At 29.1% G+C, this 15,423-nt stretch overlaps 1 protein-coding gene across 1 annotated transcript; it reads left to right on the top strand.

The window, feature by feature from the left end:
* The first annotated feature begins 1,594 nt into the window (after positions 1–1,594).
* Positions 1,595–13,284, top strand: LOC132937251 (G-protein coupled receptor Mth-like). The gene is made up of 6 exons (XM_061004086.1): positions 1,595–2,278; positions 8,304–8,812; positions 10,286–10,364; positions 11,225–11,403; positions 12,030–12,204; positions 12,599–13,284. The coding sequence occupies exons 1-6, from the start codon at positions 1,668–1,670 to the stop codon at positions 12,840–12,842; spliced, it is 1,797 nt and encodes a 598-aa protein (XP_060860069.1). The 5' UTR covers positions 1,595–1,667; the 3' UTR covers positions 12,843–13,284.
* The last annotated feature ends 2,139 nt before the right edge of the window (positions 13,285–15,423 follow it).

The following is a 15,423-nucleotide window of genomic DNA, read 5'->3' as shown; positions in this document are numbered from 1 at the left end:
CATTCAAAATTTTTTAATGGTATAAATTAATAATTTATTGGCCTAAAAAATTAATTTAATTAAAAAATAAAATATGCGTAGTCCTTGTCTCTGGATTCTAATAAAAAAACAAATTTTTGATATATTTTTTATCTCAGGAAACATCGCAATGGATAAATCCTCACGGGACAATTTATACAAATATTTTAAAATCGCTAGACAGCAATATTTTGCTTAAAAATATTATTATAACATTATAATAATATTATCATTACAAAATATGTACTGTAGTTTTATTATGCAAATACCTATACTTGATTAAATGCAAATAAACTATGATACTAATACTATAATACTAAATCAAAATTATGTTTCAAACTTCAACCATTGACATGTTTTTAATATAGACATATTATCTTATGGTTTTAATGAAAAATACAATTTACATTTTATGATAAAGATATTATTGTTATCAATTTATCCTATTAATTAATATCATAAAATATAAGTTTAAACTTTAAAGTTGTATAGATAGTTCATATCTTAAATACATATTATTAACTTTAAAATAAAATACAAAATAAAATGTGAGAATGTGACCACTCTGATATACTGTACTGTAATGCAGGTGTCGTGAAGTGCATTGTAATTTGTAAAATATGTGATAAATTTGGATTCAACGATATAAAATCATTGTATTCTAACAGGCAACAACGATTCTGAGCGATAACGAGCTATATTACGTTCTAAAAGAATATTTTATGATATTATTGCTATGAAAGTAATATTATAGGTATTTGCTATTTACAATAGTGAAAAAGTAGGTTGAATTATTATTTTCCTAAAACAGTACATTTTACATACTTACCTACTTTCAAAGTTTAAAATACCCACAAGTAATATTTTTAAATTAAAAATAAAATAAATTCCCCAAAAAACTGTTTTCCCTAAAATTTTCTAAAAATTTGGTGATATTACAATAAAAATACTTCGTCAAACTCCGTGTAGAAAATGGCTAAGTAAAGAAAAAAAACAGATCTTTAAGCACTATATAGATGTGTTATTATAAATAATTTCTATATAAATTGAATTAAAGTACATTTATTTTGTTTCAGTAATTTATTTGCTTGGCGATAAATTATATACTTTAAATGATACAGCACACGAAATGACGTGAACAAAAGGCTTCAAAAGTTCATTATAATTTAAAAGAACATTATAATAGACATTCCCACGCAAAATAATTTCTCGCCAAGTAGATAAATTATTGAATCAAAATAAATTTACTTTGCATTTATTTATGATATCACATCTTTATGGTGCTTATATATATCCATTTTTATTTTACTTAGCTGTTTTTTACACGGAGTTTGATGAAGTGATTATTTTGTGATTATAATTTATGCGATAACCCGACTAGCCATAATGTATTTGATAATAATATTGATAATTTATTTGTACAATCTAACATGATAGAAATAATTATTATAATTCAATACACAAAATAATATAATAATATTTAGGCAACAAAAACCAATTTATAATATATTGTAATTTATAAGAGTGCGGCGGTCGGCGAAGGTCGGCGGCAGCGGCTCGTCGAACGGTCTCCATTGCTGACATACGCGCGGCGGCCGACAGTCGCGATAGTGAATGTGCCGATACCGCACAAACATTGTGCGCACACGATGTATACCGTCCGATTGTGTTTCGCCGCCACCGTCGCGTTTCTCGTTGTCGTGATTGGCTGGTGGACCGCCGACGCAGTGGTATGTTGCAACAGTAGTCTAGTCAAGGGCGGCGGAGAACGCATCGTTAGGTCTTGCCCGAACAAAAATCGGACTTTCCACATGGTGGAGACGATCGGTGACAGCGCGTGTGATGAGAACCGAACGGCCGTGCCAGTCCGGAAGTGCTGTCCGCCGGGCCGGCTGTATGATCCGAAAGTGCAGTTCTGCGGACCGTCCAGGGCGGACCGCGACGAGTACCTGCAGCGGATGATGCAGCGATTGAGTGCCGAATTCCGGGTGGTGGCCGATGCGGTGATGGTGGGTTACGATTATGAGCAACCAATATGCAACGCCACACAAGTGCTAGTCGACGTGCCCGTCATGGAAGTGCGTGGGCTGATGGAGACGGGCCCGCCGGCCATCGAGTTGCCGCCGGGCTACTGCTTCGACCTGACGCCATCCGATGAGCTGGTGGCCCAGACGTGCCGGCCACGTGACCAGTACTGCGGCCGGGACGGTTACACGTGCGTCCGCAAGTGCTGCAAGCGCGACCATATGTTCGTCGACGGGTAAGTCTACGGCGGCCAATGTATAAGTATAAGGTAGTACATAATATTATGCTTATACCGAGCGTTATAAAGTAGTATAAAATGGTTATACAGCTGGAGCTGATGCTGTGGTTGTTTAATGCGGGAAGGGGATGATGCAGGTAAGGAGTGGTCCTGATTGACAACATTTTGAATGTGTGTGTATACACGCAGTGGTGCCGAGAACATGGCTTAAGTCTGGCAATTTAAGGGGTTGATGTCGGGTGGTAAAATATATTATGTAAATATGTCTATGAATATTATGATACCTAAGTATTATGGAGATTATAGGTATTGACCAATGAATTTTATATGCGTAGAAAGTATCCACCGTGTTTGTGCTATAGTTTCTAGGGACCTGTCTATTTTGTCATTGTAGAATGGCGCCCAAGTCCAATCACGTGTATGTATGAAAGGTGCTATCTATACATATTATATAATTTAGGTGAGGGTGGGTCGCTCTTCTGTAGCGTCGGTTACAAGTGGATGACTGTAATGCATATTGTGTTAAATTTGAATTGAAAGATAAAATATAAATGTATACGAAAAATGATTTTGAGCGGAGATGGTTTGTCAGCTAAGGATATTTTATATTATATTTAATATATTGTTATTATTAATACGGTAGCCGGTTAAATCGAATTAGTATTGTTTGTTTTTTATCTTATTTGTATATAATAATATATTTTAGAAGTTTCAAGTACCCACAAATAATATATTTAAAATATAACACGAAACTAAAATCGTTCTTCTTCGTTTAAATACTTAATTTCGTTCAAATTTGAAAATAAAATAACTATTAAAAAATACTGATTTTTTTTATTATTTAGATTTTTTAGTTACTGTATAATCTACTTACGTGGAACCTTGTTATTGATTTTCAATCCTTACCTTAAAAAGTTGAAAATCTTATAAATGTTTTACAAAATCATTTTTCAATTTTTAATTTGATAAATTTTGTCAATTAATGACCATTAAATGCTCAGTTTTTGACTTCCACGATTTTAAATTAAATAATCTGTTAAGTCTTAAAGGTCTGTAATCTATATAGGTAGATAAGTAAAATATATTTTACATCAGTATTTTTTATCGCTACTTCACACAAAATGTGCAACAATTTTAAATGAATAAATGACATGGTCATAAATTGAAAACAATTTGGCACAATTTTACTGGTACCTACATTGTGAGGGTTACTACAATAATATTATAAGTCATAACACATGGGATGACTGGTTTGAACTTCGTGAAACCTAACTTCGTGAACTCGTTAACTTGTTCCAGATTATAATATTATACATAATATTATATCCATTGAATACCTAAGTCCATTATATTTTAAATGTTTTCCAGTTTCTTTTGTAACTATGATAATCTTAAAAAACATGTACCTATGCCTGAAATAAAATTCATGTTCGCTTTGTAGAAATATTTGGCTGGTACCTACATTATACAAGACAATGGTATCAACATGGCAACATAATAACGATTGAGGAAAAACGATGAATTCTTTACTTATCTTATGTCGTGTACATTTATTTTCATATATTATATATTATAATGATGCACGTATATCTGCAATAGTTCTATATGATTTGTAAAAAATAGCAATATAGTTTTCAAAATGATACGTGTCTGGAATGATGCGTAATAAAATAGAGATGCCCGTGTACTGTTTTACCGGAGGAAGAAGTAATAATACTAACCAATGACCACTTTACTCCCAACAACCGACTTTAATATTATTTTACTGACTAAAATTGTTATAAACATGCAAAAGCTTAGTGTTCATGAATTTTGTTCAATACAAAGTACTTAAACCGAACATAATATTATAATATAATGTAGTTATTAATTTTTGTTGTTTAAGTCTTTAATGCCCAGTGTTGGGTTTATCTAAATAAATTTATCTAATTCAAAGAAAAAACACATGTCAACGAAATGTCTTTAGGTAGTTTGTTTACATAGATTTGATTGGCTTCGCCCATATACCGAAATTATTTTAGAACAGTATAAACTGCATATTATGGTATTAAGAAGCATTATGCTGTAGTGCCCGAGTATGTTTTCGCTTATTTGACAACATAACATACAGTCATACAGACCTAAAATTTTGGCTAGTAAGATAAAATAACTGGCAATTGTTATTCTGTATTAACAGTTCACACAAACAATACCCTGGTGCTATGGTGTTATAGTTATTAAAATACTAATAATTCTGACGATCCAATTGATATTATTTTTTAATATAATTATTAATTACAATAGAAATTCTATTCTCAAAACAATTCACCAGTCGAAATCTTTACAAATAAATTAAGATTAAGATTTATAGTATTATGTATGGTTGATAAATAAGAGTTATAATTAATGTTAATTATTAATTAGTGTTCTCATATATCAAGTAGGTAAACTTATCTATATATCTATATATGAAACTGAAAATTGAAACCTTTGATGCTAATGTTCTTCGAAACTACTTAACCAATCGTCTTAATTTTTTTTTAATGAAAGATTAAATAACGGAGGTTCCTATCGCAATAGCATTTGTCTAAGTTAATTAACATTTGAGTTATCTATTAATTAAATTAAGCGTGTAAATTGTATATTTATGTATTATATAAAATCCAAATACCACTGACTCACTGATCACTGTATCTCACGGTTTCCATTGGTTGTTTGGGCAGATCAGGTACAAGTTAGCACCAAATCAAATTATTGAACATTGCCTACCAATGAAAGAGGTGTCCTTTGTTTTACCATGGTGGCTGAGTTGCACTTACTGCAGCGAGTTACGCCCAGATGGAGTTAAACATCATAATTTTTTTAAAAGTTGCAATTTTTTACGGGCAATGTAGTGCACGGGTTCAGCTAGTATAAGTATAAGTATTACAATATTTTTATAATTAATCTTTGTAAGCTAGATATAATGCATTTTAACCTTTAGATATGAAATAGTTAAATTAATTCAAAAAATCATAGCTTGGAAGATGGTATTATTTTTCACGCAAACAATCTTCTTCATCTATAAATACTAATAATATCCAGGTTTTTTGTTTTGATATGTAAAAATTTGAATATATCTATTTTACCATCTACATAATAACGTTTTATATTTATATTTATCTAGATATTTTTTTTGATATCTGAGTTCAACATTGTTAATGCCCGTATGCATAGTTAGTTTATGAACTAATGTTATCATTTATTACGTTGGTTTATAGGAGCAATTCTCACCCCACTCCTGGATAGATTTTAATGACACCTTTCTAATTTATGAATTAATTTATAAAAATTAATAATATCTAATACTTTAGTCTCCATGGTAGTAACACGCGTACGAAGTTAACAGGTTGTTCCCCAACATAGGCTTATTTTTTATGAGTGTTTGTAGTTTTCAAATTGAAAAAAGTCGTAAAAATTGTGAATTCTTTTGTATTTAAAAAATTATAATATTTTATTTAAATACCACTGATTTGAAAATTTAAAACAAGATGCATAATATTTTTTTCTTTCTGGAAATAACAAAACAAAATTTAACATAAAGGCACATTCATTGTTTATGAGTGTTTGAAGTTTAAATTATAATAATTGATATTCACACGTAAAATAACGATCTCTCTACAAATGATTTTTATTACTCAAAACATTCTACTTTTACTTAAACGTATCATTATTTTCTGTACACTATTCAATTTTCAATATATTTGAGTGGTTACAGCAGTCTGTCTGCCTAAAATGTTACTAAGTATGTTTTGTTACAAGCATTATTATTTTGTTCCTATGAGTAATTTATTTTTCTGTGAGTTGGCAATGCTGTAATTTAATCAAATTTTAAAAAAAACACAAATTTACGTTGTATGTAATAATTATTTATAGGTACATGGTGAAAAGTATCAAGACCCTACGAATTGTATTTTTCAATTACAATAAAATAACTAAAATTGTTTTTTTTTTTTAAATAGGTATCGAATAATTTTGTAAAAAATTTAACTTGAAATATCTCTAGAAATGCTTTTGTGCAAAATGTATATTTGATATTTTAAGGTCGTTGTAAGAATACAACGAATAAGAAACTTTGTATTTTCAGTTTTAATAAAATAATTTTTATACAATTTAAAAATTATAACTTTTTATTCCCAAAATTATTTGGAAATTTGTTAACAAATGTTACGATTTTAATGCCGGATTGCATGAAAAATCACTAAACATTTACGTAACCAAACAACGGTGAGATAAAGGTCCATTGAACATGATTTTGTAACCCATGATTAGACCATTACATTTTATTGAACCATTTAATTAATACATTGTTCATTAGTTTATCAATTGCAGCAAAATAAGAAAAATTGTTTAATGAGAAATCATTATTTTATATTTAAATATCCCATTTTGAAATAATTTAAATTTCAAACACTCAGCAAAAAAGTATATGGATTTATACTTAACTTAAATTTTAATAAGGGAGGTAAAAAAAAACTTAGGTATGAGGAATATTTTCTTCCATAGAAATTCCAATATCAATAATATTTATAATATTTTCAAAGTATTGGTAAGTATAACCTATTATATAACTAATATAAAAATATGGAATATTTTTTAAAATATTGGCTGAAAGACCGTAATTGCTCGGAATTGTTTTTTGTAATCAACGATATACCACTGAACTCAAATTTAACACATCCTTTTCGGTGAATTGGCGAATAAGTCATAACCAGCTACATTCATTCGACATCGACAGCATAGACTTCCACAGGTTTTTTTTGTAACAAATAAATTAGTTTATATAATATCACTCCATCATTTTTTTTATATATTTTATTACTTGTATTTTTTGATAATTGATAAAACATTTTTATCGACATCACTAAACCACCTGCAAACATATTTGCTGTAAACTAAACATATAATGGTTGTCAGTTAATTTATTATGTTTATTTATCTTTAAAACTGTATAATATTGTATAATAGTATATCAGCACATAGGGGATGATGGGAGATATAATATCCCTACATGGGTCTATTTCTATACCTTAACATGACCTAACATTGGAAGTTTATTCACGCTTATATGTTTAAAAACGTAGATATATATAAGAAATACAACTGAGTAGTCTAGGTTAAATCTTAATTGAAGTGTTAATATTATATTATATAAATTATTTTATTCTACCCCCCTAACAAAAACATAAAAACAAATTCCTGCGCATGCCATTGGTCAGCACACGATCTAATTGTTTTCTCTCTGAACAACTCATGCCACTGAAAATTTGCATTCAGCAATATCAATCTTATGTTGTTAGATTTAAATATTTAATGTTAGAGTGAATTTACCTTTGGTTAAACATAAAGTTACTATAATCATCTGTGTTTTGTACGTTTTCTGTCTTGTTATGAAAAGTTATGAGCATGCAAAATAGGTAGGTACTACAATTTAAAAATAATAATTATATTGCAGAAAAATTTAAATATTGCAAAATATCCCACTTATTAACACAGTTAATTTTTTTTACCTGTTTTTATAACAGTTCGTTCATTCTAATTTTAAACAACACAAAATTAGTTCTGATGAGTAAAAAATAGTTATGTTGTGCGTGAGTGGGTCAGAGACAGTTAAAAAACAAAATATTGCGACATGAGATTCTTTTAATATAATATTCTCCATTAGGTATTAGGTAGGTACTGGTTATAATTTCTTTTTGATTTTAGATTGCTCTATTTCCTATTTTCTTATAAGTATTCTATTTTTAATAATTGTAGTTTTAATTTTTTTTTGTTGTCGGGTGTTTGTGTCGGTTTGGTGGTACCTTTACAACCCTTATTGGGACAGGCCTAAGTTATATTGACAACGTATCAATTAAATGTGGCTTAAATCTTGTAAAAAGAAAAAATTGAAATTTCCATTACCATTATAAATATTATTAGCAGTAAACGTTACTTTGCACCGACCATTCTCTCCCCCTTTATTTACCTCTTATTACACTCACGAGTATAATATATCATGCAGTGGTGGGGAGTGCAAGCGGAGCGAGAAGCCGTTCACGATGTCCGCCTATGAAACAGACGCGGACGGCCGTCCTGTTGGACAGTCGAACAGCACGGTGCTGCCGTACTATTTACAACTCGAGTGTTCCAATAGGAACAAGGTAGACGACGGGTTCATGTTGACCACGGATGGAAGCCTTTACCTTAACGGCGACGGCAAACGCGTACCGGAGACCAGGTACTGTGTGGAGTATAACGCCACGGCCGACCGCCCACAGGCGTTAATATGCGCCAAAGGCAAACGTTTTAACTGGAAGCGTGTATTCTATTGGATTAGTCCTCCTGTGGTGTCTTTCGTGTTCGCGATGCTCACGCTGCTTGTGTACGCCATACTACCAAGCCTCCGGAACGTCCAAGGCTACTACTTCATCTGGTACTTGGCCAGCGTGCTGATGGTTAACGTTTGCGAAATGATCGACTTGTACAAGTTGTACACTGTATTGAAAGACCCCTATTCCCTTTCATTTTACGGTATGTCTTACCTGTTTTTTATAAAGATAGACAATAAACTTATGAGGAATCTAGTATTACACTTACAAATCTTAAATTAAAAAAAAAGTTTTTTATGAATTCTTAACTTAAAATAATTTGCTACCTTTCATAATTTATCCTTCTTTTTTTCAAGATTTTAACTTAACATACTTATAAAAAAAAACTGTGACTAAAGATTTTAAAATTTTTCAAACGCTACTGTAAAAATATATTAGCAGCCTTATATTACATTTTAAAGCTTTTTTAACCATCAAATAACATTTTATTGGCATTCAAAGAAAAATAAACTAAAAAAATTGGAAACTGAAAATATCCCTAACCAATTCAAAACAAATCAAAATATTTATCGTGTATAGAAAATGATAATATAAACAATCGGTGAAAATTTCATGTTTATACGATCATTTGTTTTAGTGTTAAACCAAAAACGATTTTTCGTAAAAATTCGTTTTTGAAAACTATTGGGAATTTTCACTAACAAAATGCACCAAAGATTCCCTTTCCCATTAAACAAGATACTGTTGAAGAAAATCGAAGCAGTTTTACTGCCCTGAACGGTGACGACAGTCGTAAAAAAAAACACACACCATTGTAAAATCAATACATTCATCAATCCACTAACAATTTAATATGATTGCAAACATTTTCAATTTCTTTTTGATTGATTTCCAAGTGTCAATAATCAATTATAAATTATAATATGTAAGTACGTATAAGGAATACATTGTTTTATAAATATAAATATTAAATGTAAACATAAAAATATTATTAGTTATTTTTGTGCTTGAGTTTGTTAATTATCCTTTTGCGTAATCGAACATTATAATATATAATTCTTATAAAACCCAATACAATAAAATCCAAATACGTAGTCTACTTCTTAAAAACAAACAAGATATTGCAATCAATCGGCTGAACCAATTTTAGTTACAAAATTGGGAGCCAACAATTTTCCATCAAGACAGTTATTCTTATTTTTCTTAAATTTCTTTTACTTTTTATCCCTTTATAAACAGTATTGGCTGGTAATTCCGAACGGTATTTCAGATTCAGCCCACCTATAAAGGTTGGAGAATGGATTAGAGGATTCCCCTGGGATTAACTATATATCAAGGTAGTCTGAACTTAATAAATTATCATTGAAATGTACCAACCAAAATTCAATTTTACTGGGAAAATAATGAAGTTCCAAATTCGGAAAACCAAGTTCTAATTAGATCCAAAAGAGTTCCAATATATTGGTGAAGGTTCGAAGTGAAAATGGCAATGTGGAGAGGGAACTACTTCACACAACTAATTGTCCATACATCTAAAAACTAAGCAACAATAAATATAAATATTGCTGTTATTATTTGTCTTATCAGCATACATGTTTTGGATTCCACATTATATTATATACTATTATATTTTATTAGTTTATGTACTTTGAATTAATTTAAAGTGTAATTTTAGGTTGTTCATATTCATTTTTTTTCATGGCAACAGTATGCTGGTTACACGTATTAAGCGTTGATATTTACTGGACGATAAAGTATGTAAATTATATTCTTACATAATATTATGGTAATAAAACGTGTTGAACAATGATGTGTATATTTATGTAGTGTTATAAACTTCTAAGCTAAAAATAAGTAGGCAAGTAATTCTAAAATTCAACTTATAAGTAGGTAATAACTATAACTTGTCATCTTCTATTAGAATTATACAGGTACGGGTATGTAAATATCAATTATTTTAATAAAGTCGTGTCAGTTCCTTCACATCAGTAATGTACCAACAAAAGAAACATGTCATGATTATTATTATAATTGAATAGGTACCATTGATTATAAATACTAGTATTTATAATCAATGATAGAACCTACATAGTATTTTGATATATTATGTTATTAAATATATTAGAGTTAATTATGCCTGTAGCATATTTATTATATTACCTATTGCTATAATATATGTGGTTTATTATTCGATTAAGATTTAAGTGTATCGATAAATTTCCTCTATGAAATCAATAGTTATAATATCAAAATTGAAACTTTATAATATATTGGTACATTTATATTGAAACTAAAGTTAAATAAAAATTAATTTAATTCAAAATTAAAATTCCACAATAGCCAACAGGTCAATATTTGTTTATCAGTACGAAATTTCGTTTTCTTATGACTGTTTAATATCTATGCATATATGAAACATGCATACGGAAATCAAAAATTAAAATCGTAAAAATGTAAAAGTGAAATATTAAATCGAAAAAAAAAATTATATTTCTATAATTTATTATTAGGTTATATTTAAATTAGGAACAGATAATATTCATAAAATCTAAAAGTACAAATTATGACAGTTCATATAACTGCATATAATATTTTAAGCACATTTTTAATTTAGGTGCAACAAGTCAATATACAGAAATACATCAACATCAGTACGTACCATAATGTACCATATTTACTGTTGGGGATTTTCAAGTATTGGCGTAATACCTATTTTTTATTTTTTATATTCAAATCACAAAATTCAACTGCAATTAACACCTTATATTGGAGACATTTTATGCTTTTTTTTTGGTAAGTTCACACAATTATTTTGAAATAAATTAGTTTTGACAATTTTAGTTTCTCAGATTTAAATATTGTAAATTTTAGCTCAGTGTAGATGTTAATATTTTATGACCACAATATTATAATGTTATCTTAGGTGGTCCCACGATTTAACTTCAGGTGAAGTACATTTAATTACACATTGAATACAGTATATTATACATACATTCCTAGATCCGGATAGGCCAGTCGAGCATTCAAGAAAAACTCGAAAGCCTGCTAACATTTTGGGCTGGTAGGATAAAATGGCCGCAATGCCGCATTACAATTTTTATGACAGCTTTATAATAGTATACTGTCAAAAAATTCGATTAAGTCATTATAATTTATTAATATTAATATGTGGCTAATATATGGGCCATTGGGCCATCATAACAAATCATGGGCCGGTGGAAAAATAATTTGAAAAAAAGTTTTGTTGGATTCATAGAGGGGAAACAAATTATATTCGACGGTATTGGTGTTTGTATAGAGTTTAACATTTTACAATATAACTTAGAATGAACATCAGCGCCACTGGTTGTCTATATTAAATTTGTATATTGCATGGCTATAAATATATAATTGTTAATTTATATTTAATATTTTTACAGACTGCCCTAGTCTAGGATCCTTCATTTTCTTATACATACACTTGAAGGTTATTGTGATTACCAATTTAATATTGTTCTTGCTAACTGCAATTCATTATTCAAGAACTAAATCTGAACTCAATAAATTCAACCCAACAGATTCAAAAACAGAACGTTTATTTGTTTACAAAGAGAGGTAAGAATACAGTAAGGTACTATCTATTCACATAGGATATATACCTAATATAGTCTGTTAATTACCTTTGGTACCTACATATTCATTACCTACCTATTTAAATATTATGAAATATTTAAAACATTTATCTCAGTGAGGTTAGATTTATTATAAGAATTATGAGAAGATAATGAAAAATCTATTTTTGATTTGTTCTTTAGTAGTATATTATTATATAGGTAATTTGACGTTATTATTAATTAATCTAAAAGTTTGATAAATTTAAAGTAAGTAGTTTTCGGCTTCTCCACAGGTTAATATAAATCTTCTAATGAATTTTTGATTTATTGATCAAAAAATATTTTAAATATTTTCATTTGACTAAATATAACTTTTAATTTTTAATTTTTGGCAGATTTGTAATGAATATCAAACTATTTCTGATTATGGGAATCTCAAATTTCAGTCAGATATCAGATTTCCAAAAAAATTCAATCATAATTTTATTTTGTAATTTTATTAACCAACTACACCCAGTATTCGTATTTATTATATTGGTGGCCAAGCGAAGAGTTATTATGGACTTACGGAAAACGTTTAGAGGTTTAATGAATCACAGTGAGTCGACACCGATTAACACCATCACTGGGTCGTCATAAAAGTGTCACTGGGCAGTGCTAATTTAAGTTTAATGATTTATAAATGCAATATGATTATATTGTGTAGATATTATTATAGTATATATATTTGGACTCATGGCCCTAGAGTCTAGGGCCTAGACCCGAGGGCATAAAAAAAATCATTATTTTTGTGCCTTAAAATATTACGTATTTGTTTTGTGTGGTTATTAAAAAATTAAAACAATAGTTAATAATCAAAATATACGATTTACCAATTTTATATTAGGTATGTTATATTTTACCTCGTGTTTTACTCAAATAATTTATATTTGGTCTAAATAAATCGTTTATATTTATTTAAAAAAAATGGATACCTAAATCCTATCTAATAAAATAACAAATAAATTTATGAGCTGTGTACTTTTTATGATTATTAATAAATTAAAATGTAATTCTTACACAAATACATTTTGAACCACAATTCTTACACTGTTACATTATTTATTGTTATTTTGTATATGTAGTAAAAATAACGTTGTGAATACTTGATATATTATATTCTACATGTCTCTTATAATTTATTAAATTATGTATTTTTTCTAGTAATATTGTTTTTCATAAACAAATGTATAAATATTTAGCAAAATCAAATTTATAGTGCATCATTCGCAAATACAATCTAATCCATATAATGTACCTATACAGATACAGTTGCATGTATAGGTATATCTAGTTCATAAGGCATATTTTTTGTTTAATAATTAGATAGGTAGAAGTCTGTAAACTTTGTTTTTGCTCTCCTGAAAAATTTATAGAAATGGACTACTACCGTTTTTTCCCTGTACCCTTCATATATTATATAGTAACTGTAGCAGTATTTTTATGCTACATTAAATTATGAATTACCAAAATGAGAAAGTGGCGATTTGATTACCTCAACCAGAACTCACCTGACAACTGTAATATTATATTGATATGTATGTATTTATTAGTTCATATGCCATAGGGATACACAATATGTTTTTTTGGGTTGTATACTGACCTGCTAGACACCCCAAAAAATTCGTTGGCTATATGATTTGCATGGACGCCCGAATTTTTATAAATTTTTTTTCACGTAATTTATTATTTATTTTTGCTTTTTCGGCGGCAGTAAAGAACGTATTGTCAGCGATCCGACGCAGTTGGATTGCATACCTGATGCCGTGACCCGGCCGTCCCACATTATCCGCTATCCGACGAAGTCGGATTGCCTACCCGGATAACTGAGGTGACTGACCTGCTTGACGTCGCGGCGGCCATATGATTTTTTTTACGGAATTCCGAATTTCCGGCGGCATAACCCGGGCCACGTCGAACTTGGGTTAGGTAACCTTATCACAGTTCCTTATCACCAGACCTCCTTATCATACACCAACCGGCTCGAGGCCGACGACCAGACCAAAATACCACTGCAGCTTCCGACATCGGTTAAGACTCTTCACCAACTTGAGGGGTTTGGCGGTATCCCCCAGCGACGGTCGGAGAGCTAGTATAAATATAAATTATAAAAGACCAATTTGAATAAAAAAAATATTACATGAATAAAAAAAAATCTAATTAGAAAAAAAAGCCCAGGTAAATAAAAAAATCTATATTAATTAATAAAAAAACTAATTTGGACAAGAAAAAGTAATGATGAATATATAAATTTAAATTTGATAAGAAAACCCAAATTGTAAAAAAAATTATAAAAAGGATATCTCTATTTAATAAACAAAACCTAAGTTTAACTAAAAAATAACATGTAAAATAAAATAATTCTTCATTAATTAAATGAGTTTTTAAATAAAAAAATCTAAAAGGAATACCAAATATAAATAGAATAATAAAAGTTAAATTTTTATTCAAATTACATTTTTTTATTCTGTATAGATTTTTTATTAAACTTGATTTTTCACCTAAATTAGATTTTTTATTAATTATAGATTTTTGTCTCAACTGGGATTTCTATTCGTATTGTTATAACCTCCATGTGTGACGCTTAAAATAAATAAAACCAAATCATTTCTTTCATTAAATATTATTGTCGTAGAATTATGGTCTAGTTGTTACTTAGATCCCTGTATTACATTTGCCGTGATCGATGAATGCAGAGGCGTGACAAAAAATAGTATATACTTTATACTATTCACATATGTGTGGCTTGTGCGGGAAAACAATTTAAGTCTTGGGCGAAATCTATACTTTCGAAATGATTGGATTATTTAGGATATTGTGCCTGCAATTACCAGACTACATAAGGAGTATTTATATTTATATATTTATATATTTTTTCCGTATTTATTATACTTGTGGCCAAGCGCAAAGTTATTACGGACTTACGGAAACAGTTTAGACGTTCAATAGATCACAGTGGATCGACACAAATATTAATACTATCTCTGGGTCGTCATAAATGTTGCACTGGGAAGTGCTTATAGAAGTTTTAATGTTTTCTAAATAATTGCAATATGAATATATAATATTATCTAAATATTATTATATTATTTATTAAGACTCAAGGCTTTAGGGCATAAAAAAAATCATTATTTTTGTGATTTCAAGTATTACGTTTTAGTTTTTGGTAATTGTTATAAAA

The sequence above is a fragment of the Metopolophium dirhodum genome, chromosome 1 (assembly GCF_019925205.1).
Source record: "Metopolophium dirhodum isolate CAU chromosome 1, ASM1992520v1, whole genome shotgun sequence".
Lineage (NCBI taxonomy): Eukaryota > Metazoa > Arthropoda > Insecta > Hemiptera > Aphididae > Metopolophium > Metopolophium dirhodum.
Note: the sequence above shows the minus strand (reverse complement) of the source record. Positions and strands in the feature narration are given on the sequence as shown.

Excerpts from the sequence above, each read along its gene's own strand:
- LOC132937251 (XM_061004086.1), top strand. The coding sequence starts at position 1,668 with ATGTATACCGTCCGATTGTGTTTCGCCGCCACCGTCGCGTTTCTCGTT. Across the intron at positions 2,279-8,303 it reads GACCATATGTTCGTCGACGG|TGGTGGGGAGTGCAAGCGGA; the intron begins GTAAGTCTACGG and ends TATATCATGCAG. Across the intron at positions 10,365-11,224 it reads GATATTTACTGGACGATAAA|GTGCAACAAGTCAATATACA; the intron begins GTATGTAAATTA and ends TTTTTAATTTAG.